The sequence below is a fragment of the Sciurus vulgaris genome (assembly GCF_902686455.1).
Source record: "Sciurus vulgaris genome assembly, chromosome: 4".
NCBI lineage: Eukaryota > Metazoa > Chordata > Mammalia > Rodentia > Sciuridae > Sciurus > Sciurus vulgaris.
The window spans coordinates 151,879,898-151,907,588 of record NC_136464.1 but is presented as its reverse complement, the minus strand read 5'-3'; the positions used below and the strand labels follow the sequence as shown (position 1 = coordinate 151,907,588).

General features: G+C 37.6%; 1 protein-coding gene across 1 annotated transcript; it reads right to left on the bottom strand.

Moving 5' to 3' along the window:
- Positions 1-6,132: 6,132 nt before the first annotated feature.
- On the bottom strand, positions 6,133-27,531 carry PROSER1 (proline and serine rich 1). Its single transcript, XM_079135889.1, has 13 exons — positions 26,644-27,531; positions 24,644-24,709; positions 22,192-22,260; positions 20,235-20,329; positions 18,941-19,034; positions 16,922-17,032; positions 16,278-16,361; positions 14,970-15,048; positions 14,393-14,488; positions 12,812-12,856; positions 8,719-10,501; positions 8,092-8,245; positions 6,133-7,504 (listed from the first exon to the last, which is right to left on the bottom strand). Exons 1-13 carry the CDS (start codon positions 26,686-26,688, stop codon positions 7,382-7,384), a joined length of 2,844 nt encoding a protein of 947 aa, XP_078992015.1. The 5' UTR covers positions 26,689-27,531; the 3' UTR covers positions 6,133-7,381.
- Positions 27,532-27,691: the final 160 nt, after the last annotated feature.

Below are 27,691 nucleotides of genomic sequence, written 5' to 3'. Positions count from 1 at the left end.
GTAGTGTTTCCCATAAGATTTCACTATGTAATTTTCTGTGTCATTTTGGTTTTATAAAATGTTTCTGTGCACTTGGTGCAATTGGTCACTATAATGAAATATCTGATACACAAGGCTAGTATATCCATCCTTATGTTTTATAAAAGGAAACAATCCAATTTATTCAGCACACTGCAGTGAGACATCTTTTAAAAGTTTTATCTAATGTTATCTTCCTGCTTAAAATAATCCAAGACTGTCAACTTTTAGGACGATAAAGACTAAAGTTCTAAATGTCCTTGGAGATGCTGCTAGTCTGTCCTTCCCTCCTTTTCCAGTTTCACTCACATGACACCCCACTCACTCCCTCTAAGACTTGATGTATCTTATTGCCACAGGGCCTTTGCACATGGTATCATATACATAAATGTCTGACTTGAATCTTTTTTTTCCCCTCTAGACCAGGGATTGGCAAACTACAATTTGCCAGCCAAGTCTGGTTTACTGCCTCTTTTCTTTACTTTTTTTAAAGGTAACTGTTATTGGAACACAGTCATACCTCTTTATTTCTGTATTGTCTACAGTCACCTTTGCACTGTTCTTGCAGAGTTGAGTATTTGTGGCAGAGACCATCTAGCCTGCAGAACCTTAAATATTGATTATCTGTCTCTTTGCAGGAGAAGCATGCTTTCCCTGCCCTACACTGCACTTTTCCTTGAGGGCAGTGATTAGGTTTGGTATTATTTACGATTGCATCTTTAGCATTTAGAGCAATGCAGGTCCATGTCTGATGCTCAACAGATTTTTGTTGATTTAAGAATTAGGTCATTAGTCAAGGACAGCATCTCACAAGGGCAAAGCCCTTTCTTGAATCCAGAACCTCGGCCTCCTGGTCGGTTCCTTCTTGCATCACATCACCTAAAATCAAGAATCATGTCAAGCTTATTCCAATACCAAAAACATCAGTGTTCTAATTTCATAATATTTGTCTTTTTCATAACAATATCCCAAATATTGTGTCCTCCTTTGTGTGAAAGCAAACAACACAAAACAGACCCTGATCTTTCCTCATTTGTCTTCTATTTTCTTCCTAGCAACATCATCTTAAAATATTTCCCAGAGTCTGGGGTACTTTCGACAAATACTTAATGATCTAAATTGTGTTCTGCACAATTTCAAATTGCAGTAATAATCATGGCAGCCATTGTGGTTTCAAGAACTAACATAGAGCTTGGGAACTTCAGGGAAGGAGACTGGGGACCAGAGACAGATGAGAGCAGACACACACACATGGTCAGTGTGTGTCTGCCCTCCTACACTTTCTTCCGAATTGTCCTCATACACCCTTGGTTACGGCTCAATGTGGAAATGACACCAGAGGCACTGGGGGTAAGAAGGGGGGTTTGAGCTCCCATCACCCTGCCCCATGGCGAGAAATCCTTGCTCCACTGTGAACCCCTTGGGTGACCTTGGGGAGGTTATATCACCCCTTTGTCTTTCATCTTTCTCATCTGTACAGTGGAGATAATAGGATCTACCAGAGTTGTCTGTGTGAGAATCATACAAAATGTTACACCGAAAATTCTCAGAGTAATGAGTGGCATTCATACATGGTGACTGTCTTTACCGTGAGTGGGAGCTGAGCCCTGGCTCAGTATCTCCTACAATGGGAATATTGGGTTAATTTTCACAATGTCTCCCTTTCCCCACTGGTTTCAAGTGAATACAAAGTTGTAATTGATTCAGAATGCCAATACATTCAGTACCTCTTTGCCTCCTTGTGTGGTCTAGTCCTACCTCAGTTTGCTACAGATTTGAAAGCGTGAGGCCCAGGCTGGGTCTGTACTATCAGTGCACAGAGGCCATCTTGTTTCTTTCTAGCCTCTGCTTTGCCACCACGTCATCGTCACTTTGGACAAAGCTCTCATGGCAAGAGCATCAGAAAAGCTTCCTGTTTCCATCATTTATCAGGACTAGGCCATGCCAATCTTCCCCGGAATGGGAGGCCCCTTTGCCTTTGAATCGCATGCCCCTCCACAGCCGTGCAACAAAGGCTGTAGTTGAGCTCATTTCTAAATACATTTCCCCTTAATATTGGCCAAATATCATTTAGCTGACCCTGCCAGTCACGGAGGCATAAGGTTCAAAACAACAAAAACAATAATTGTTCCCTAGGGACAGCTGGGAAGAGCCTCAAGGGACCTTGCTACAAACATCGCCTTGGAAGATGACTAAGCAACTGTTTTTCTTCTTCCTGCAAAATGTTCCAAATGTCTTGGCCTAGAAAGCAGGAGAGGTTTCAACCAGTAATGAGCATCAACAAACTGGGTCAGTACAGGGGTCTGGGGAAATAACACCCAAGCCCCTTTTCAAGTTGCCTCCTTCCTTGTCCATAAAATATGCACTGTTAAGTTTCAGATGATGAAGTTTTATGGATTTTTCCTCCTTCATCATGGGGGAGAATGATGGAATTGCTGGAAGGTATTTCTGATGGAGATTTTTCTGTTCCTACACTTGTCCATTCCTATGCTAGTGAAAGTTCTGAGATGAGGAGTTTCCCCCACCCCTCCAATGTTTGTAAACACTGTGTAGTTTCTATTGACCTGGCGGTCATATCTGTTGAACTTTTAATAACACTAAGAATTGCTCATATTTACTGAGCTGTTTTTCTGGTCCATATACTGTTTCAAGCTCTTTAAGTTCCATCTTTCACTGAATCCTTACAACAATCACAGGGACAGCAGGTGCTGAGGATTGAACCCAGGACCTCACACATGCTAAGACAAATGTGCCACAACAGAGTGACATCCCCAGCCCTTTCTTATTTTGAGACGGGATCTCATTAAGTTGTTCAGGCTGGCCTCAAATTTGCTATCCTCCTGCCCCAGTCTCCCCAGTGGCTAGAATTACAGGCACACACCACTGTCTGCAGACTGCTGGTTTTAAATGCCCAGGTTCTATTCTCCCTTCACACATAGGACATTGTCCCTAAGTATAGATATCTGCTTTTTCTTAAATGATCATCTTAGGCAAAACCCTTGCTTGCAACAGCCCTTTTATCCCTGAATCTTTCTCCTTTCCTAAACGTCTGGTTTCAGGAATACTCTTTGGTCAGGTGTGATTCACCATGATCTCTTGCTAAAATGCACAGAAATGTTTCAGAACATTTGCTGCTTCCTTAGAAAACTCCCTTTTCTTTAAATGAAGTTCTCTGATTTCATTAACTCGACACATCATCCACTGTATCTTATTCCTTCTCTTTTTTTTTTTTTGAGGGGGGTAATTTTTCTTGGTTTTATATATACTTTATATATATATTTGCATATATATATACACACACACTTCATACATTATAGTTAATGTATAAATGGTACTTGACAGTTATGAGTGGCAAATATGCTTTCCAAGTTCTTATCGTCTCATTTTTTAATGATACCTGATATCAAATATGTGAAGTTTCAACATATTCAATGTTCCATATACTTTGCTTCAAAATCCTCTTCTTCCTAAAGTTTTAATGACCTTAAGATCTAAATATCAGCCAGGCACTGTGGCATACACTCAGAAGGCTGAGGCAGGAGGATCACAAGTTTGAGGCCATTCTGGACAACTTAGCAAGAACTATCTCAAAAAAGAATCAGAAATGTTGAGGATGTAGCTCAGTGGTAGAGCATCCATGGGTTCAGTCTCCAGTACCAAGGCGGGGATGGGGGTTCTAGATATCTACAGCAGGTCCCTCCTCCATTCAGTGTCTTCAGACATGTTTTGCTCTTCATCTTTTGGCCGGGGACATAAAATTCAAAATAAGCTTATAAAAACTCTGTTGGGATTTGGATTGAAATTGCAATGAAATCCAAGGTTGAGAGATTTGATATCCTTAGTCATTACCAGTAACCATGATCACTATATATTCTCTACTTAAGAAGGTTTTCTTCAATGACACTCAGTTAAAATTAATTCTCCTTTAAGTTATTATTCATCTCGTGTTGGACTTATTTGTAGGTATCATGTCGCAATTGTCTTTAAAAAAAATTGGTTTGCTGCTGTTGCTTATGTTTGATAATGCAAACTGCTCTTTGAATATAATGTATCTGTAAATCTCACTAAACTTTATTCTTTGTCACTCCTGCCTATCGTCACCTCTATATTTTATTTTTATACCTACCTACATTAATAAGGATGTCTTGTTCAATGGTGGATTGCACTTTCCTTGATTTCTGACTTTATGCTGATATTTCCAATGTTTCATAATTAAGAATAATGTATGCTATAAATACGTCATGTAGATTTCCTTTAACTGATAGTTTCCTTCTTTTCCAAGTTTGCCAGGTTTTTTAAAAAACTACTATGGTGGTTGTAGTTTATTACATGCTTTTTATGCCTGTTTAAGTATTTTTCTTCAGTTGTTAAAGTGGTGAACTGCACTTTCCTCATGTTGACTCTTGTACTTGTGATACAAATCCAACTTGACAATGGTATGTCATTTTTAATTCTTGCCTATATATCACTCACTAGCTCATATATATATACATAAACTATTGAGTAAATTTGACTTTCATTACTTCTCATACCATTCTTCTCCGAGTTTTGGTATGCTTAAGCATGTGTTTTCTCTTTCTAAGGTCTTGGAAGAGTCTGTATATCCTTGAAAGGTATTTAATTCTCAGTTCAAGATAACCAGCAGAAAAATTCTGATCCTGTTGTTTCCTTTGCACTTAAAGAAAAGTCTTGTGATCACTAGTATATGGGAAGTTCAGCTAACATCTTCCTGTGTGCTTATTTCTTCCACTTACCTGGGCCTTCGTTCTCTGTTGCTTTTTTTTTTTTTTTTCCCTTATTTCAATTTTCCTCTACCAACTAGGTATAAACACCATTGATTTTTAGCTATTACAATAAAATTTTATTAGAAGTACTTAAATTTTTAAAAGTCATAATGCACCATTTGAATACAAGGACCTTGGGGACACTTTAATTTTGATTACCCTTCTAAATTTACTGGCTAATCTTGTTTAATATTTAATCTCTTAACTAAATTAGACATTGCTTAGCAATATGGTGTGTCACCTTTAAAAATATATCTGGAGTACAGTCTTTTCTAAAATCGACACCAATTATATTTTATGAATACACAGGCCAAACTTTAAAATTAAGTTTAATTAAATATATGAATTAACTTTTTCAAATTCTTTGTGGACGACAGAACATTACATTAAAAGAAGGGAAAAACACCTGCTGTTTCCTTTACAGAATGCCAGTCTTACAATTTTCATTTTTGGTTTTATACAATAACCATCCAGTCTATCACCTCTAATCCAATCTCCATGTTGCAGCCTAAGTGAGTTTCCTAAAGGGACTTTTAATAAATTTTCAAAATGCTGAATGTAGTACAAATTCCCAGTTCCTTTGTATGATTTATAAGGGGTTCTGTGATCACATCTCCCTTGCTTTTTATTTTTTTTTTTAGTTGCAGATGGACACAATTCCTTTATTTATTTTTATGGGTCGCTGAGGATTGAACCCAGTGCCTCACACGTGCTAGGCAAGCGCTCTGCCACTGAGTCACAATTCCAGCCCTTCTCCCTTGCTTTTAACTGTGAACTATAAACTGTGTTTCCTCACATGCTAGGCTATATACTCCAGTCTCTAGTATTTACTGTGAGTGTCCCAAAATGTTTTCTTCACTTTTGTATAAACCTTTGAGTGCCAAGTATGTGCAAGATGTCAGAAACACATCTAAGAGATGAACAGGATATATAGTTGCTCTGCTTAGGGGCTCACAGGTTAACAGAAATACACCTTGCAGTAGCAGCACACTACAAAGATCACTCGTTCAATAACTAATTTCTGAATGAAAGGTCAACATATACAAGCAATACAATATCTTAGAAAGTTTTATGAATGTAGACTTAAAAAATGTCAATTTCTGGCAACTGGTATCATTAACTATAGGAAATATTCTGTGTTCAAAGGCAATTCAAAGTATTTATCTGTTGGTAACAACTTTTTCATAAGATATTAAAAGGGTTGGGCAATCAGTAGTGTAAGTATGGTTTCAAATAAATTCAGACAAAAACCATTCAATATATTAGCTCAGCACACACTAAAAAAACCCCCAAACTCTATCCAAACATTTAATAAAACACTTATAAAATATTCATCATATCCATAAAGTTTATTTTAAAAAATTGTTAAAAACTAACCATACAGGAATATTTAATATACTTAAAAAGTTTGCTCCCCATGTTGAAGGAAAATACATTTGCAACATCTTCCAGACACCATCTTTATAAAAGTAAAACTTCTAGATGCTGAAATGTACTACAGTAGATTCTATAGTTTACAATTTTAATCACAGGATTGGAATTCATTCTTCCTACACCCCCCGCCCACAATGTGGCAGTTGTTATTCTTAAATTAATGACATTCAATCATGTTATACTACCACAGGTCCTTAAATAGAGTACACACTGCATTACTAACAGAGCAAGTCTTCTCTATTTGCTGTCACATAATTATTTCATGTATAAGCATTTGACTTTAAGTACAAATAGAAATACTACATCCCATGATTGTAAACATTCACCAAGAGCTTCCAGAGTACAATGAGTAATAGAGGTGGCCCAAGAGTCGGTCAAGTGTTCCTCACTCATTTGGATACTGCTGAGATTAAGAAAAATGTTTTGAAGGCAAATATTATCATAAGCCTTCCTTACTTATATTTCCGTAAGAAAGTAGTTCTGGATATATATTTTTAGTCGAAAACCTGAAAGTCATTCTAAAGACTACATTAAGCACCATTTTCACTTACCTGAAATATATTGAGTTAAATTCAGCAGTATGTATGATCATTAATATCAGAAATAAAAAATAACAGTGGGTCTCAAGTTCCCTTTTGTGTATACATATGGAGTATCGAGTTCCAACTGAAGCTAATAGGAACCACTCATGCATACCAAGGGTAGTAAGTCCCCCAGGGCCACATGCAACCCATAAGTCTGAGGCACAACTATTACTTCTGTCCGTGGATGCTATACAAGCAGATTTAAGGCTGTATTCGGCTATAAGGAGTTCAGTCTCCTGCTTAATATTCTTTCTATGTAGATCATATACATGATTCAAAATTTTGTAGAATGGGAGATGAAAAGTCCCCAAATACTTTTTAAATACTATTCTCCATACAATTTATTGTCAGCATATTTACATAAAGAAGTGGGGAGTATTCATACTTAAAACCATTTTAAAAAATGCAACCAGAATTTTCAAATTCTTGCCATGACTTCCCTCAGATTATCCTCATTTTCATATTCTGACTTTTGGCCAACTTCACATTTGTCAGATTGTTCACTGCAGTTCTTAAGAAAATCTCATGTTGCTCCCAAGAATAATAAAAATTTAAAAATATTCACTGCCACCCACTTTGGGACAGGCTTGGCTGCAAAGAAAATGGAGTTCCTGGTGTTGAAGGATAACTAGGAAACCCATCAGGCTGAGCTGGATAGCTTTCCAGAGCTGAAGCTGAATGGACCTGGAAGAGAGAACAACACACAGTTTAGCACAGGGCCAAGTTCTGTTAAGCTCGACTTGCTTTCACCTGTGCCACACTTCAGCTTTTCAGAATAGGAAGAACAAATTTGGGGCAAGAGAACATTTGCTCAGTTTTTTAAAGAAATATTCAAACTTCTTCGGGTGGAGGAAAGACATAGAAATGCCATTGAAATAAAAAATATTCTTGCAAAGAAAGATGTACAGGTTTTCTACAATTTGTTTTAAAACCCTATTATAATTTTGACAGTAGAAGACAAATTAAAATTTAATTTTCAGGAATAAAGAATACATTTTATTAAGTAAAATCCCCACACAGGTATTAAAAAAAAAAAAAAATCTGTGAGTGGGAACAACTACTCATGCGGATGGACTTTATCCAACCCTTTTGGTACCCTTCTGAAGGAAGACAATAATTTGCAACTCTGGGGATAACTAAACATTAAAACTCCAGGCATTTTGATAAGAGCCACTTGTTGCCAATACTGGGAAAGGATATCACAACATTAACACTACAGGTTACTATTACAGAGGTGACCATTTCATTCATGCCAGACATTGCCTGCCTACCTGCTGTAACAATGCTGACTGTGCCGCTGCTGCGTTATGTTGTAATTCTTGCAAGGATGACTGTGAAGGATTCTGGGAAAACCCAGGGATACCTGGGAGGGACAGGAGGCCTGGAAAGACAGAGCTGCCTGCAGCTTGAAGTCCAGACGATAAACTAAAACAATTGATAGAAAAACAGGTCAAACTGCACAAAAGATAGCAAAACTCTTTTTATATTTGTCAACTAGTATCTTAAGGTATGAAAAACAAAACAAAAACAGAATTTATTCTTCTGTTGGAAGGAACCACAAAAGTCATCCACTCACTAATATAAAACTTACTGTTATAGTGTGTTATTCTGAATTCATCAGTCTGTTTTATATATAATACTTCCTATTTTAAAATCAAGTTAAATTACCAAATATATATCTTACGATTTTGCTAATAAGTATTAATATTTATATATTTATCTAAACTAAAGATTGAAGAGCCTTAAAACATTTTTTGAGCACTGACATCTTGGCCCAGAAAGACATAATTCGGCACCACTGCACGACTGCACTGTGACTTTCATTTGAGTAACACAGGACAATGGACTACATGTTAGGTGAAGAACGATTCAATCCTGTTTGCAAACTATTCACATACCCAGCTTGTGCAACAAGAGCAGAGTTGAAATTAGAACTAAATGCCGAAGCGAATCCCGGGAGGACAGGAGCCGGTGATGGGGCCGTAGCCACAACAGGTAGTTGTGTGACAGCTGTGACTGTGGAGGGCGCCTGCAGCCCCGGGAACGAAGGGAGAGCAGGGGTAACACTTGGGGTGTTGGAGACAGAAAAGCCAGGATAGGAGGGATTTGAGGGGGGCAGAGGTCCTTGGGTAACTGAAAAAAGTGAGGGGACAGCAGTGGATAAGTTGAGGGGGAAAGGTGCTGCCGAGCCTGGAGCTGAGGCAGAGAGCCCTGAGAGAACAGCTGCTGTGGAGCTAGGAGGAGGCATGGCTGCGGAGGTGGCGGTGGCAGATGAGGTGGCTATTAAGGACCCTGGAAGAGACACTGATGGATTAAGAGACGGGTTGCCAGGTAAAGGAAAACTATTGGTCAGAGAAGTGAAAGGAGGAAGAGCCGTGAACACGGGAGCGATGGGCGTGGAGGAAGCGTGCGGCGGAAGGGAAATGGAAGAGAGGGGATTCGAGCCGTTCAGGGGAGTGCTCAAGCTGGAGAGACCTGATAGTGCAGGGTTAAGGCAAGTAGACAAACTGATGGGCACGGATGTTGAAGTGTACGCACGCCCCAATGTCCCTGACAAACCTAAAGTGCCATGAGAGGGAGTCACGGAATGAGATGGGCCTTTGAAGGCCGAGGGAGTAGGACTTGTGGGCTCGGTTTTGATCATAACGGGAATCGTTGTTACGGCTGGGGTAGGTGAAATATGCAGGTCTGAGGTACCTGGGTGGGGGCCGTGCAAAAGGGAGGCTGAGGAGCCACAGCTAATGGGCACTGATGTCGAAGAGGAAGTAGCAGTAGCCAAAGGGGACTGCACAGGGAGCGTAGGGGGAGTGGAAGTTGTGTTAGGGACAGGAGATGGCAGGCCTGGGAACATGGCCAGCCCAGGAGTGGAAGATCCCTGCGGGGTGGGGATGGCTGCGGGGGCATAGCACTTGCTAGGCGCTGAAGCAGGAGAATCAGAGTTTCGCTTAGTAAGAGAGGACAACGAAGCCAACCCACTCGTGACAGCAGATGACAAAGCAGAGGAGTTGATTAAATTGGTGTCATTTGATGTCAGAAAGCCTTTTAGAGCAGACAGAAGAGGATTATTTACACCGAGTGGACCAGCAGCACTGGGGGCAGAACCACCCGCAATTACAGGAGTTGGGTTGGATACACCTTGGGAGGCTGGTGTTAAGGGCAAAGGGAGACCTGCAAAAACTGATGACAATGAAGCAGAATTTGGATTGTTGGCAGAAGCAGCAGTAGAGTTGGCAGAAAAGGAGAGGCTAGTGAAAGGAGCAGAAGTAGAAGCAAATGATTCACTGGAAGCGAGAGTAGCCCGAGGTGTGGATGTGGCCTGAGGGGCTGGGGTAGGAGTAGCAGAAGGACCTGGCAGTGGCACTAGGCCAGAAAAAACAGAAGGAACAGGAGCAGATGTTGTACTGTGGATGGAAGTAATGGGTGCAGCAGGCAATGAAAGGGTCCTGATAACCGTTGGGTTTGGCGTTGATGGCTGAGGAGTATGAATGGCTGAGGAGACCTGCCCTGGGAATACAGGAAGGACAGTATTCGGCATGTTCATTCCAGAAACGGTGGCAGCTGCTGATGCTGATGAGTGATTTACTGTCTTGACTGGAGATGCAGTAGGAACGGGAGTTGCAGCAGGTGTTGAAGGATTAGAACCATGAGGAGAAAAGAGTTGACTTGCTGGGGTAGAAAATGCTGTGTGAGGAAGAGAAAGAGGCAAGAATTTATTGTTTTGAAATGCCCAATGTGAATTCAAAAGAAATGCATAACGATTTTTGTCACAAATATATGACAGCTATAATCAGCTCTTGTAATGTCTAAATTGCTAGATTCCATTATCCTGATATTCAATCTGGAGCCTCACACAGAATCAAGTGTCTTCCAGACGCTGCCCAGAACAGCTATCAAGTCACAGTGAGGAAGACTTGAGAAGCTCGGAAACTTTCATATGTTTCCACTTTTTTAAAATAAAAAAAAAATCATTTAATTGTGATTAGTGTTAGTACATTGACTTTATTTCTTTCAAACCGTTTACCTAGAGTAATAATCACAAACCAGTTCTCCTCTCAAGAGCTTTTGGGATATCACTTCCCTTTCAGGGATATACAAGGTCTTCCAGGATTCATGCCCCTCTCTCTCAGTACTGTTGCCACCCAGAGAGTTGAAATTAATATACATGTTATTAATATGTACAGTCCACCACCACTTGCTGCATCTGCTTATGCTGACCAATACTATACTCACTGTACTCATATTGTTTTACTGTAAACAGGGAATGTTCCTTCTGCAGTGATAATCAGCTAAAAGCATTTTTATGGACTAAAACAGACATTTAAATACCTAGCATATGTAAAACTTTTGATATGAGAAGCTGACATGGTCAATGAAATAATGCCATATGTTAATCATGGGACTAGGACATCCAGGAAAAATAGAGGTAAACAAATATACATGATTATTTGTACTAAGTAACGGTCAAAGAATGCACTGGGCTGAAGAATTATTGCAGTTGTTTTACAAAAGAAATCTGGAAGGAAAAATTCACAAACTATAATACATAAATGTATAAAACTGCAAACTCAAAAGGCCAGGTCTACACCATAGTCATGGGTGCTCTTTTGAGACTGCTTTGAGATTGAACCCATGGTGAGCACACACTCTACCACTGAACTATATCCCAGTCCCACCATATGCATGTTGTAAGCAGTAATTTAATTTCAAGAAAGCAAGACTACCATTTTAGAGTGCCTACGAAAATGGACTTATTCTTGTTTTATAAGAACTAGACACATAAAGAAATATATATACTTAATTTAGATTTTGCAAATTATGTATCAAAAAGTATTTAAGCCCCCAATGTTGGAAAAATTTGAAGAATCCACTATCCAATTTAATAACATGCTGAAGACTATATATAGTTAATGATAAATCTCAAGAGAAAATGAAGCTACCCTAAAGTGATCTTTATACCATTTCTACAGGTAATTATTTTAAATAATAAAGCATAAGCTATGCACGGTTAATAATTTTGTCTACATTAAAAACAAAACAAAAACCCATAAAATCCCAAGTGCATGCCATGATAAACATTACTTTTCTGTTATCTAATCTAGTTAATCACTAAAACACTATCACAACCCCTGCTAGTAATCTACAGCTATCATTTCATTTGTTCTTACATTAATCTTGAGATAGATAGTAACACTTCCATTTCACAGGCTTGGTGTGGCTAAGCAAGCTGTTAAAAGATCATGCAGCTATTAAGTGGTGGAGCCAAAATCTGAACCTAGTCCTGTGAGATATTTATTCTTAATTATTATGCTAGTTTGTCTTTATTACTGTTTCCTAATATGGTTTAAAAAGAAAAAAACTCTTAAATCATGTTCTCATAACACAGCATAGGAAATCAAAGGAGGCTACTCCTACTTATGGTATTTAATACAGCGTGGTTACATAAGAACTTATTCCAGTTACTGTCCCATATCTGAAAGCATCTTGAGCACTCATCCTCCAGGAGAGGAAGAAAGCAATGTTACCAGGCTGCTGCCATACGATGGCACTGTCCAGGCCTCACTTCAATTTTACTTCCTGCTTTGACATCACTTACTCTTTTCTACATTCAGTCATGCTTAGTAATACTGAAATAATTAAAAGTAGAAACTGAAATAGCATTTGTCAAAAAGAATTTTTATCATTCTATTTATTATCAAAAAAGAAATGAGGCTTTCAAAAATCAATGTAAATATGGACCCACATGCCACACAGCACTTAAGATTTCACTGCAAGTTTTGCAAATTAAGATTAAATTCATAGGGTTAATTTTAAATGCAGTTATTATGTGCATTTCATTAAGCCACCTTTAGCAAGTATTAATTACATCCTTTATCCGGAAGAACTTTTCTTAGAACATTCCAAATATAATCAATTCAAACTGTCCCAGTGAGTAACAAAGAGCAGACAATCATGACAGACATGTTATCTCTGGAACAAATATATGGTACTTACTTTGATTTTGTGTAGGTTTTGACTGATTGGAAAGGTCTTCATTTTCTATGTAAAATAAATAAAAGTTGATTTCAAACTTTAATTATTCACCACCATAACAATCAGAAATTGGTGTCAAAATGAGAAAAACAAAGGATATAAACATACAGAGTTAGAAAACACAATGAATACCTATGGAAAAATAAAGGAAATAAACAAGTCATAACTATATGAACGTGAGAGGGTTATAAGTAATTGCTCTTTCCTTTTTCTTTTTTTTTATTAAAAATCATAAATTTACATAGGGCAATGTTGTTTGATTCATTCTGTTATTTTTTTTCCCTTCCCCCCCACCTCTCCCACCCCTCTTTTCCCTCTATACAGTCCTTCCTTCCTCTATTCTTACCACCCTCCTTATCCCTAACCCTAATCTTTCCTTTTTCTTAACCTCTTATCCTCCCCTCCTGGTCTCCCCTTAACTTGTCAACGTTTAAACCCATATTGTTGTTTTACTTAATACTTTTTTGAAAAGAAGCCAGCCTGAGTGTAAATCCAGGAGAGAGTGTTGTCTGCAGCTAGAGTGCAGAGACCATTTTTATTAGCTGAGCTCCCAGCCAGCCCCTCCACACTGTTGCCTACAGGAGTGGAAGACTAGGAAGCAGGAGGTGGCCACTGGGTGACTGAGCACAGAATCCACTGCCATGTAAGTGGGCAAACAGATTAAGAGCTATGTATTTAAAAATCAATATTAATCTGAGAGAATATAAGGTATTTTCACACTTTTGGGTTGGGAAAGGGGGTCCTGATCGAGGCACAAAACATAGAGCTAAGTAAATAATAATTAATCCAAATACAAACTAAACTTTTATAAAACACACACACACACGTAAACTAAATCAGTCTATTAAATTGGCAAAGTTAGAAAATTGATAATCTACTATGTTGAAAAGGTGTGAAGAAATTGTACATTCCTATGTGTTCATGGGTACCTGCTTCAACTTAATACATTACTGAGTCAACAATGTCTAGTGAAACATGATACAAGCAGCTCACATTTATTTTAATGAGACTGGTTTGGATGCTCTTCCTGTGAGTTTCCACACCACCTGTACTTTGTCACAGTAACAATCATTCCTTCTATCTCAGAACCTGAGCTATAATTTGCTGTAAAGCACATCCTAATTTCAGAGAAATTAAACTACAAAAAATGTGCAATTTAGAACCAATGAAGTAAAATACACTGAAATTGAATTCTCCTTCCTTGTATTTCTCACTGATTGCAAACTCTTTGCAAACAGAACCTTGTTCACCTTTCTTTCACTAGCATATATAGCACACTGTAGATCATCTCTCTAATGTGGGCTGACTATTACTGAACAATAGTTTTTAAAGTAATATTCTGTATTTCAAATGGGGAGATGGAAGTCATTAAGATTATGAAAACTGCCCAATTTTACCAAGGATTCACACCCACATCTCTCAGGGTCTTGAGCTTGTGTTCCCATTGATAGGACATGCCATGCCAACAACTGCCCCTGACAAGTAAATGTCTGTAAATGACTACTTTATTTACTTTTATCACCCCAAATATCATGACTTTACCTGTTCCTACAGGATTCGGAGTATATGGAGACGGAGGGGGTATGCCTGGAGCTATCACATTGGCGAGTGGTACCAGACCTGCATTGTTGTAAGCACCTAAAGTAAACATAATAGAATAAATATAATTTAGTATTACTTTGTGGCTAGGAGTCCCAACTGTATTAATGCAGCTATCCCATTTATTTTTTTAAAACTTACATAATGCAGTTGCAACTTACGTGGAAGTTTGGGTCTAGAGTTAAATGAAAACTGAGACAATGAGATAACAGGAGATTCCTATTCCCATGACTTATTCATTGCAGGCATAAGCTCACTGAATAGCATGGCAGGTAGAACCTGCCACACTTAAAATCAAGTACCCATATTCGACAATATTTTAAGTTAAACACATTAATGACACCTCTGGACATCAATTCCTGCTATGGTGTTGCAGACCTGGATATTAGTAGCTGACTGTGAATAAACTCTCACAGAACTTCGTAAGTTCTGCAGGTTTCCTGATTACATAAATTAGAACTTACTCTCAAATTAATAAACAAAAAAATGGAAAAGGAGTAAAAATAAGAGAACTCCTTACTTGGTGCAATAGTTGCATGTGGCCGGCATGGAGGTATTGGATAAGGAACAGGTTTATGTGGATTGTATGTTGAAGGAGGCTAGACAGGACAAGAACAGCAGTTAGAAGAAAGCCAAGTAAGCTGTCTCCTGGTAAAACAAAACACAACCTGCCTTTTAAAATGTTTAGTCCTAACAGGCTGAAAATGTCCCAGCAGATCAAACGCTACTCTCCTAAGAAATGGCACAAATGAGAAAAATTTCTTTGCTTTAATAAAATGGTTCCTAGGTAAAAGTAAATTCTGCCAAAGACAGCAATGCATTTTTTATTTCACTACCCAATCATCTCCAATGAAGGGTGAGAACTTATCCTAAATAGCAAACTTCTCTCTGACCCAGTCTAAGTTAATCCAAGAATTCCTATTTCCTCTTATATTAATTAACTCCAGAAATCCACAAGGTTTTGGAATCTCAGTTACATAAAAACCCAATGGCAATACCTTTCTCAATTCATTAGGAATTCATCTGATCATTCCTACCCTCTTCTTTTCTTCTGAAAGATAAATGCACTGTTTGTTTTAGCATTTGGCATTCTGGCAACTCTCATACAAGGTACACTAGAATTAGGAATTGAGTATTTCAGTTTTCTTACTTTTTAAATTCATAAATCTACAAATACTTCCATAGTTGAAAGTACTACGTAAAAAACAAATATTCAAAGAATTGGTCTATAGAGAACCACAAGTACCTGAAGCTAAGTCAAATGCTGTACTTTTATCTAGAGAGAGTGAGCATGCATGCCTTTAGTGCAGAAGGGAACCACTGGGGGAAAGGGACCCAGCTTCTTTCTAGCTGTCAGAAAAAACAGCCACTGGCATTCTTGCCCTATGGATGAGCAGAGATTACAAGGTTGAGTGCAAGCCTCTAATGCTTCAATTCTAACAATCCTTTACCCACAGGGCTGTCTCTGCCTATCCAGTTTACATTGTGATCACCATAATCACACCCTTGAAAAGACTCTCAACCTCCTGGTTTCATTCTTGTTTCTCTAATATTAACACTAGTTTTGTCAAACCAGAATCTCAGTTAAAGCAAACATCACACTGCTGAATATGTCTAGAGAAAAATATAAAAATAATTTGATTCAACTCACTTTAAAATAAAATGCTAAACTTCAAAAGGGCTCTTAACATTGCTAACTGATTACACTATATTTCTCCAGGCTATTTTCTCTGACTCTTCTAACATTTCTAACATATTTAAACTTTGCAATACAAAAATTTAATAGAAAACTACGTGTAGGAGTTAAGAATTATTTTTCTCAACATACTGGCTTGGAAGGTCCAAGAATCCGTGCAGCTATTCCTTTGCCTTCATTAGTACATTCTTCACCATCCTTTTTCAAAGGAGTTCCCTGTGTTATTAAAAAATAAATAAATCAAAAATTAAAATTAGGCAAAAGAAGAAAGGTAACTGAGATTTCAACCAAATCCAAGCCAGAACAAAAAACCACCACACTGTATTATATTAAAAAACAATAACAAAACCAATAAGGTTGGTAGGAATAAGACTTGGATTCCAGACCCAGTTCTGCCTTGGTTAGCTGCAAGACCCTGATAAGGTTCTCAAGCTTCCTCTATGCATGCAAATTTTCCCAAAAGAACTTAACTGTGAAACTGAAAAATACTGGTTAGAGAAATTTTCCTTTACTAAACGTAAATCAATTCTTCTAAAATACACAAGAAAACAAAACAAAATCTCCTTTTTTGTTTGGCTTGAAGATTTTACACAAATGTTAATGGAGTTTATACATGATCTTTCAATCAATGATGAATTATGAATTATGCTAATGATATGAGGAAATTCCTTCCCTTTGCAAAAGCAAAGCTATTTTCCCTTAAATATCATTAACTTGGGTTACATTTCACATTAAGTCACGAGAAGTTTCATATACAGTCATAAAAGTATGCTTACTGGGAAAATTCCATTTATACGACTAGGTCTTCCTTTGGGATATGGATTTCCTGGGATTGTTCCACAAGAAGATATCATAGCATGAGGAGCTTTGCAGCCCCCCTTAAAAGCCTGTAATATAAAAAAAGAGTGTGGTTAAAAAAAAGGTCAAATCCATAAAATTAAATATTTAATTAAAAATTTTAATTTAATCCAGTTTAATTAAAAAATTAAATATTTTGGATGCTGGGAATCCCAGCTAAAAACCATCAATTAAGAAACAGTATCACATTTAATCTGTTAACACAGCAATCAGCACTTACAGTGATGAACATGTTCAACGGTAATAAGCAAAATCACTTATGTAAGTGAAATTATTAAAATGGTATCAGAATATTCTTAAAGTTGCAACTAACAGACTCAAAGAAATCTTCAGGATGCATTCTATAAATTATGTGCAAAAAAAGTCTATTTAGGAGCAAATCTGTTCCATTTCACCAATCAACAAGAAATAATACAGTCCACCAAGCTCATTAAAAGCAAGGTAAGAAGGACCCAGGGGTGAAAGAGGCTCAGTTCTTGGTCTGAAGAAGTTTACATCTTAGTGGAAAAAATGCAAACAAACAACAGGATGCTACTATCCAAAGAGCTGCACTGCCGAATATGCAAGAGTTACTTGGACACATAATGTCCAAAATAATGTTTCACCATTGAGACACAGTGGTGGAAGGAGTTTCTGCCTAGGCTTTTCATTACTGGATCTGTACCTTCTAAAATGATGCTTTGCATATGCTAAGTTTGTGCTCAATATTTATTAGGTGAATGATAAACACTGTATAAGGCAAATACATTCCAATGAGAATACTGTATTATAGGACTATTCAGTTATATATAGACATGTAGAATATAGTACATATGTGATTATATGGTTTTATGTATGTATAAAACATTTTACAAGTATACATGATATTACACACATTTTTGTAGTTATACTGGTTTTATAAATTCATTCACAACACATATAATCATATTGGCGATATAATCCAGCCCCTTACTGAACACTTTGGTCCTAAAAATCATCCTGATTTTTGGTTACTATAAATCTTATTGTATAAACACATTCAGTTAAGACTGTATATTTCTAGTTGTTCCACTGGAAAAAAATTCTTAGATGTGAAACTTTTCTGTCAAAAGGTATAAACATTTCAAAGGCTCTTCAAGTTTACCTTCTAGATAGGTTGCACTAATTTACATTAACTAGAAGGCCTACTCCACAGAACACTCAGTCCCAGAATATTTCTAAGAAAAGTGACGTCAACAAATGCTTTATAAGAAATAAAACTAGAGTGGCACAGGCATGATACCATAAAGATTTTAGTCAAGAAAAACAATGAGGAAATTAAAAAGTAAAAGAATTGTGGTCTCAGACTTTCTCTCCACTACAATAACAGAACTAAAGCAAAGTTGCCTGCCCTCCCTAAGCCCAGAGGAAGATTATGAGAATTAAACAGGACAAAGTTGCAAAAGTAATCTGCACCTTCCTCAAGGAGGTTCCTGTTATTAATTCCATTTATAGATATCATGGTCCCACGAATTTACTAATTTAGAGATGACATATCAAGTTTTCTAGGCTTAGACAGGGACTGCTTCTCCCACTTTGTTAGATTTAAATAAACGGGAACTTTGCTTTGGTATTAATCTCTTAACATAAATTTGAAAACAAAGCAAATTTGAAAAGTCAAGTTCCTGAATACATGAAATTAAAGACAAAAGCTTGGTGCCATGGCAAAGCTATCAAAGGACCAAGACATAACAGCTTCATGGGGCACAAGGTGATGCTTTTTCACTCTCAAGTCATCTCTACCTGCTCCAGCCTCCCCTTCAATCAGATCTATTTCTACTCCACAGACTGCAGGAATGTACACTCTTAACCCATCACATGTTATCAAAGTTAACATAGGAAAAAGACAGGTACATTTTCATCTGCCACCATTCAGATAAAATGGCACACCATTTTCACAGCAATCTTTAGAAAATTACCTGTTCAAGTACTCTTTTGCACCGTTTCTTCTCAGACATATTTATCCTGAATAAATCTTCAATGGGACGAGAATTCTGTGCATCAACAATGTTTCTACCAAGAAAACACAATTGAGTTCTTAACTTAAGAATCTGGACATACACACAGAGCTCAGCAGCTTTTGATTACCATGCGGACATATCTGAGTAAAGCTTCCCTGTGACACAGGAAGAAAATGTGATTATTTACTTTAAATAGGTCAATTTATATAACAAAGATAAATGTAATAACTGAACTGAGGTTTATCTTTCTAATTACTGGAAAATAACAAAGTAATACCATAAGTAAAAATAATTATTTTGAGAATCTTGAAAATACGCCCTCTCCAATGTGTTGAGTCTTATAGCAATAGAACCAAACCATGTATTAAATGCATAAAAATTATAGCTGATCTAAAAATGTACCACTTGCTTTAATTTTGTATATTCATGGGCATACATAAAGATACAAGGGACTGTAACATATATGCTCCATGAATAAACACACTTTTCAAACATGCAAAGAATTAGGTTAAGTCCTTTCCGTTTTCCTTCAGGCTCATGCTCACCATGATCACCTATCAAAAGCTGCACTAGGTAGAGACATTTTAAGGGCTCTTCAAGTTTACCCTCCAGATAAGTTGTACAAATTTACATTAACCAGAAGGCCTATTCCACAGAATACTTAAAATATTTATATATTGCTCATAGTGTTTAAAGTTCATTACCGGGGCTGGAGATACAGCTCAGTTGGTAGAGGGCTTGCCTTGTAAGCAAATTGTAAGCACAAGGCCCTGGGTTCAATCCCCAGCACCGCAAAAAAAAAAAAAAAAGAAAGTTCATTACCCTACGAAGTTGTTGAGGTGATTATTTTTATAGTTAAGGAAAATAAGTCTCAGAAAGTATAAGTATCCCAAAATATGTTGTTGGTGAGCAGTAGAACCTCTGCTAAGTTTATTCTACTGCCAACTCTTAAAGTCCTATGTCTTTACCAACTTGCCTGTTAAGTCGTTCAGAATAGGAAGGCAAAGCAAGTTACTGAAATGCAGAAAAATCCAATTAAATAATCTTGATAAGCCCCACTGTTTTCTAAGTTACAACCATGTGTGTAATAAATACATTGAATGTTTATCCACAGAAAGAAATCTGAATTCATCACTCTGCTTTCACAGACCATATGTTATAAGAGATTTGTTTACTTATATAATTCAGACACAGTAACATACATCGAGTTTAAAAAGTTAAAAGGCATCCAAATTTGAAGTAATTTACTTACGAAGCTAACAGTTCAAGAGCAACTAGCTTGTCTTTACTGAAGGTGAAACAGTTGAGTATATTGACCACTTCTGCTGGGTGAACAGCCACCATTTTCTATTAATATAAAAAATAATTTTATTTTCAATGAGATTTTTATGCTGGAAATTGCCCTATTTTTGAAATACAATTAAAACTCTTAGTATAAACATTTTAGGTGAAATATTTACATTTTAGATGAAACTACTTATGCAAAAGTAAGCTGCAGCAACTCAAATGAAAGTTCTGAAAATCTGTGCATTATTCTTGGGTTCATACAAATGTGATATTTGGAGTTAGAAAAAATTATGTTCCTGAGCAGGGCAGTGGGACTAGTTATGCCCCAGATCACTTCCCAAAAAACAGTTCATGGTGCTGGTGTTACACAGAAAAGGACAGAAAAGGGCACACTAGTTACAAAAGCTAGACAAAAACTGAGTTAAACTGAGCTCCCTCTGAACAGCTATTAAAAGAGTGATATGTTAATAATACACAGTGTGACAATCCAAGGTTGTGTGAGATGTTATGTAATTATTTGTCTAGAAGAAGAAGCATGAAGCGCATTCAAAAAATTTGGTTGATTGATAGAGTTAAGTTACATTAACAGTTACAGAAATTCAAATGCAAAATCAATGTATGAATTAAGATTGATTAGGATTAATACCCATTAGTTCCTAAAACTCAGAGCAGTGATTTTCAAACACTTTTATTAATGTACTACCAAATAATTGATTTTTGTACCCCTCTGAGTGTTTTTAAACTGACTCAGAAGTTTAAATACTCATAAAAATGTCAATTTTATTGTATCTTTATATATTTGTAAAAAGTGCAGAATTGCTAATTTTGCTCATTTAGTTTCTAGAAATGTTCATTATACAACCTTATTGGCAAAGTTAAGTCTTCCTTGTGAAAATAACCAGTAAAATCTGATTTGTTTTTATCTTTTATTTGTCAGAAAACATGAGATTTAATTTAAGTAAGTGTATTGAGTTGTCCATGCAACATACTTCTCACCTCTGAATCTTAACTGTAAAGTAGGTAGACAAGCAAGCAGGCCTCAAAGCTGTCATGGGTTTGTTGCCCTGATAAAACAAGGTAAAGCCCTCACAGCCATTTCTTGCTGAATAACTCTACTTTGCTTAACTTTTTTGGTTCACAAAGAAAGATTTTCACCCTTTCTTTTGTTAAGCAGAAAGCAAGCAGTTGTTAAAAGAGGCAGATAGTAGCAATAACAGACCTAAATACTTTCTTAGGCGGATCAGTTAAGGAAGTTAAGGTCTTGTAAACTGATTCTACTAAAGTTATTCACACCAATTACTTCTTGGAAAATCTTCAGCTATCACTGCATGATCTACAACTGTTGTTGATCTAGGCTTCAGGCTACGTTATCTCCTGCAGTCACCACAAAGCACACATGCCCATTTAAGCTAATTACAATAAAACTAGAACAGTTCCTCAGACTGACTATGCACACTAGGTGTTCAATAGCCACATGTGGCCAGCTGCTCCCAGAATGGACTGTGCAGATATAAAAATCTGTATCATCACTGAAAATTCATTTGGACAGTGCTGGTCTAAAGACTGTAAGTGTAACCTGATGACTCTTCTAACACTAAATATGAGCATGTAAAGATAAATATTGAACAACAGAAGGAAGTGCACAAAAATACTTAAAAATTCAAAACCTTTATTTTTTTTTGCCAATGAATACGTTTCCCCCTCCAAGATTTGCCACTAAGGACACTGTGGCATACAATTTAATAATACAGCATATGCAATTTAAATTTTACACTTTACAAATTTTTCTAACATAGTTTTGAATAACCAAAGTATAAAATTTAAGGCTAGTTTTTCTGATTCAAACAAACTACCAGTTGAGATGAATTCAAGAAAACAATTAAAAATAAACTCTGTATTCTAAACAAAAATAAGTTACTTACATGCTGTAATGCTTTCATTGCTTTCAATTGAGGCTCAGCCCAGGAAAAATATCTCAGTAAATCAACTACCTGAAAGCAGAGAATTAATTTAGCTTTAATTACAGTGTGGTTTACAAACATTTTCTTATCATTTATTTCAATATGTGAAATTCTATTCAACACAGCCCAAGTCTAGGGGATGAGCATGGCACCAGAGTCTCTACCTGCTGTCAAACAAAGTTGGGTGGCTATTCAAATTTAAATCACTTAAAAAATCAAAATTTAAAAATTCAGTTCTTGCCTGAGTGCAGGGGTCAGAACTATAATCCCAGTAACTGAAGAGGCAGATGCAGGAGGATCCCAAGTTCAAGGTCAATCTGAGCAACGCTGTCTTAGAATAAAATTAAAAAAGGGGCTGGGAGTGTAACTTAGTGATAGAACGCTGGTCTAGCATGGGTTTATACCCCAGTTCCCGCCACCACCACCACAAAATTCACTTCCTTTTTAGTACAAGACACATTTTAAGAGCTCAACAGCCATACAAAACTGATGGCTAACATAATGGACTGTAGCTAGAGAACACTGTGTCATTACAAAAGTTCTACTGGATAGCACTGGTCTAGAAAGAAAGGAAAATATTCAACTGGGGGGTGAGGGTGGGACTGTCCTAATAAGGACAAAAAATCTGAAAAGTACTTAGATGGAGATAAAAATGACAACTTATGAATACAAAAATATATTCCAATGGAAAACTTTAAAACAGTAATGGAGAATGGCATAGTTTTAACATTAACAAGGGTGTAATAGTATGATTCAGTGTAAGTCCACTAACTTCTACCTTTTTATTTGGATCCATAATACTCATAACATAGCTCTACTCCCTAACACGGTAAGAACCACCGAGATTTACTCTAGCAGTTTTTAAATGGTACATCATTTTCAGAGTTCAGAAAACCAGGCGTCTACCAGTTCCCACCACCACCACCAGAGAACTTCAAATGAATGAGGGGAGCATTGTGAGATGGCCAGTAAGAGGTGGGCAGGGCTTCCAGATCACAACTGTGAAGTCTCAGCATGTCAATGCCACCCTGGTCTACTGCCTCTGAGGACACTCCAATAGGGGGATGAATTAAATAGGAAGGGTCATAAAATCTGGTTATTTTACCATTCTTGAAAACGTGCTAGGGATTTAATTATTCCACAAGAAACGGTCAATGGTGTAAACTAGAGTGATTTGGGAAGAAAGTGAAAATACTTTTTATTGCTTATAAAGAGATGCACAGATATTATATTAGGCATTCCCACCAATTAATTTGGGAAGAATTTAAGCCTTGGTTTTATGGGAACAGTGTTCTTACTATGGTGAAGGCTGTACTTTACAAACCATAAAACTTAACTATCAATCTTCAATAAAGTAGACTCTGAATGTTTCATTTAGTGGTTTAATAAAGTTTTAAAGGATGTTAGCAAAGGCACCACTAAGGGAAGAAGTTTCCCACAAAATGTCACATGTATGTGTGTGGGGAAAAGAAGCTGTTAGCTGTAAAAATCATAAATCTTTCAAAACATTTAGATTTTAAAAAGGGCATAAGAACTTGTGAAGCAAAGGAAAAGCTAAAAAACTATCCTTAAAAAGGCAGTAACAGATGCAAATCCTAAGAAGCTTTTAAGAATTCAGCAGGGAGAACTTCTTCAAGCGTAAAGTTATTCAAGCAGACAAGTTTTCAAGCTCTGGAGAAATGAAAAGTTGGTACTATCTCAGAGTTTGTAGATTCATCCATGAATGACCTTTTCCCAGAACTGCTATCTAGATGTACATTTCTATGTCTGCCTGATTTTGCTACCAAAAATTTTCCTAGTGTCCTTCAGAAATTATTCTTCTGTGTTTATATATGTACACATATTTATTTTTCTTAAAATTGATCAAAGTCACCGGTACAGTGGCCGTACCTCTAATCCCAGTTACTCAGGAGCCTGAGGCAGAGGAATAATGAGCTTGAGCCCAGTCTGAGCAATATAGCGAGATACCATCTCAAAAAATATAAAAAGAAAAAAAGAAAGAAAGAAAATCAAATTCCCCTAATGTGGGGAATAGTTTTCAATAAACTATTATGCTTAAAACCCTAGTCTTCTGGCTATAACAAAAGTACTTATTAGACGCTGTTTTTTTTTTCCTTTATTGCTAACATTCAGTGGCTTCACATAAGAACACATTTCACCACTTATTCATGTTTCCTTTTGAATTTTGCCACTATTGTCATTATAGTTTAAATTTACAAATTTTTGATACTGTGTCCAGACTAATACACACTTTTTAACTACTTTTTGGCTCTGTCAAAACCACAAGCTTCCAAAGTTCCTAAATGAATACAGGAACAAAATAAAAGCAATTCAAGTTTGACCAGCAGGTAAATTGGCATTAACCAGAACAGTGGCATAAAAAGGTTTGTTTAAAAAAAAAAACAAAGAGTACCTGTTCACTAGAGAAGTATCCATGCACATATTCAATTGCTTTTAATTTATATTCTGTCAAAACAGCCTAAAAAATAGAAAAACAGCATTAATATACATAAGTGCACAGTAATATGCACATATCAAAACTGCCCAAGCAGCTCAATGGTGGCAGGGCCCCTTTAGCTCTGGCAAACAGCAGCAAAGGTGATATGGTGACAGAACAGTCTACCTTTCCAGGATCCACACTGTAACGGAGAGAGCAGGAAGGCCTCCCCACTCATTTCTACAAAGAAAGGGAATAAAATTGTAATAGATAGACTTCCACATTAGAGAAATTACATGGAGAATTTCTGAATATGTAATTAGAGTTTCAAAAACATCCAAATCCAAATTTTCATTTTTTAAGAGTAAATGTGTCATTTATCTATTATTTGTCGAGTACCTATTATGTGCTAAGTTACAGGGAAACAAGAAGACAAGGTATAGTGGAGGCTCAGTATTTTTCCAAGGAAATGAGAAAACAAAAAAACCCCAAATCCCTGAATTCAAGGTCTGTGCCTGCCACTAACTGTAGTGTGGCCTCTGAGAGGCATTTTAATTCCTTTAGGGCTTCCTAATTCACAAAAGGGAACAGAATTCACTACCTATCTCAAAGAGTCACTGTGAGGATTATAATAGTCAACATTAGACCTGACATATAATAGACATTTAGTTAATTGTTTCTTTCCTGCATAGAATCTATCAGTAGGTGAGAGAGATATTAGTGGCCCTGACCTGTACGATCTAGAGCCAAAAGAAATCAAATATGCTCCCCTTGCAGATATTTGCAAAGCTTAGAGATGAAAACACCAGGCTATCACAGCTTGGGGGCCACTAATTATTAAAAAGAACTAATCCTTTTGCTCTTACTACAAAACAATTATACCTGACACAGTGTGTCATCCAAAAACAGAAATCTGCAGACTATTTTCTCATAAGCAGTATTTACACATTAGCTCATGAACAAATTGTGACAAAATCTAAGTATATTAGCAAATTGGTATTTGTTTCAGATCTTATAGGGCAAACTGGATTTGCAAAAGTAGAAATTTGTATAAAACATAAAAAAATGAAACATGTCAATTGAAATTTAAAATAAAGGTTTTATAAAAAAACAAAAACAGCAGCTCCAGAAACAATTTCAGTAAAAACCTTATAAACTGATATAAATAATAAACATGGAAACACACAGTAACAATTCCTTTGGTGTCAGTTAAGGGGCACAAAAATATGGAAATATCAAATAATAATGCCCGGAAGGTTTAAGCAAGGCATTCTGTGTTACAAGAATAATGGTACCAGAAGTCCTCTCAGTTCTAAATAGGTAACTTATTTTTGAGCTTCAGATAACACTAGGCTCAAAACTACATTCCCAATTTTTTTGCTGTGCTCACTCCTAGAGGAAAGATACCCAACTGCCTAAAAGTGAAGCAAAATCATGGAAAATAAGAAAAACAAATTGAAATTCAAGTTATTGATGGCCAATTCCCAAAAACGTGTCTAAACCACACTTATCAGAACACTAAGTTTGTTCTGGACAAGGCAACAAATATATTCTGCCTATCTTTAGACTTGGGGGGAAAAATATAATTACCATAAAAGAAACTTTCTAAGTGGTACTTCTAGTTTTCAGTCACTTTTGTGTTAGGGGAAATGAAAAAATAGACGCAGAAAAATTAAATTACTCATCCGAAAATACACAGCTATTAAGAAGGATTTGCACAGCTGGCTTCACCACTGAGGACTGAATACAATTTCCACAATACCGCAGTGGCTCTCAAACTGGGGTAACATAACCTAATTTCTCTTTGTATCGTGAAATGTATCAAGATGCAAGCTCCTGCACTACACGTGAAAATCCAAACCGATTGGGCAATGCTCCGACTCTTACTTTGTGCAATCTTCACACAGTACCTCAACGAAACTAGAGCGTGATGACTCCTGTTACCCAGAAAAATTGAAGACATCAAGTGTAATTACCTTTCTAATTTCATCCAGCACCGTTTCGAAGGACTTTTTGTCCATCTTGCCTACTATTTCGACGTGGTTTTTAACAGTTATACACTTTCAATCACAAAACGTTCATCCTTGGTCTGCTCCACGGAGAGTAAAAATGTTCACAGCTGAGGAATAAAAGCGCTCCCGGAGCAGGAGAAAGGAGGCGAAGAGGTAGAGTGTAATGCAAACTCCGCGGAAATTTCTGAAGACGGAGACTTTAAAAACTTTATTATAAACAAAAAACCCTCCTGTCGGCTTCTCCTGCTGCTTCACACAAAGCTTTGGGGAACCTCGGGGAAGAGCCAGGTCCTCTGTATACCGCAGAGAAACCCGGGGGCTCGGGCCCGGGCTGCGCGCCGTTCCTTGGCAGCTGAGGGCCAGGAGCTGCCCGGAGAGGCCGGGAAGCCACTTTCCCCGGTGGAGCGGCCAGGAGAGTAGAGGCGCCAGCGCCCGGAGCGCCGGCCTCTCGGCCTGCACCAGCGCCTCGGCCGCCGGCCGCGCCCCTCACCGCAGCGATCTTGGACTCATGGCCCCGCTCGTGGTCATCCCCAGCCACTCCGCCTGACTTCTGGGTCCCCCAGCCCCGGCAGCAGGCGGCCCGGCAGGCTCTTTGTTAGCAGTTTCCGTGGCTTCCGGGAGCGGGCCAGCGGCCGGAGAGCACCAGGAGCCGGGCGAAGGGGGACACAGGCTCGCACAGGGGGGCTCGCGAAGAACGCAACACCTACAGCGCCAGGCGCCCTGCCAGATTACCCCTGTAGCCCCCACCAGCTCGTGGGGACCTTCAATACAGCCCGTCGCACCCAAGGAAACAACTCTGCGACGCCAGCATGGGCCGCATTTTCCTGAAAGCCAGCGGAAGGGTCCTGGTGTGGGAATGTAGGCATCCAGAGCGAATGCCTGTATATTTTGGAATCGGGTGCAGCTTAAATCTTTCTCAGAGCCTAAGAATCATTTTTTTTAGGGCGACTTCTCCCTTATCTCTCAGGTTTTCGATGTGACGCTTTTATCATTCAACCTTAACTAAAAGGAA

Coding starts and splice junctions, on each gene's coding strand:
- PROSER1 (XM_079135889.1), bottom strand. CDS start 26,688: ATGGACAAAAAGTCCTTCGAAACGGTGCTGGATGAAATTAGAAAG. Junction 22,261..24,643: donor GATACTTCTCTAGTGAACAG/GTACTCTTTGTT, acceptor CTCTGCTTTCAG/GTAGTTGATTTACTGAGATA. Junction 14,489..14,969: donor ACATGCAACTATTGCACCAA/GTAAGGAGTTCT, acceptor TGTTTACTTTAG/GTGCTTACAACAATGCAGGT.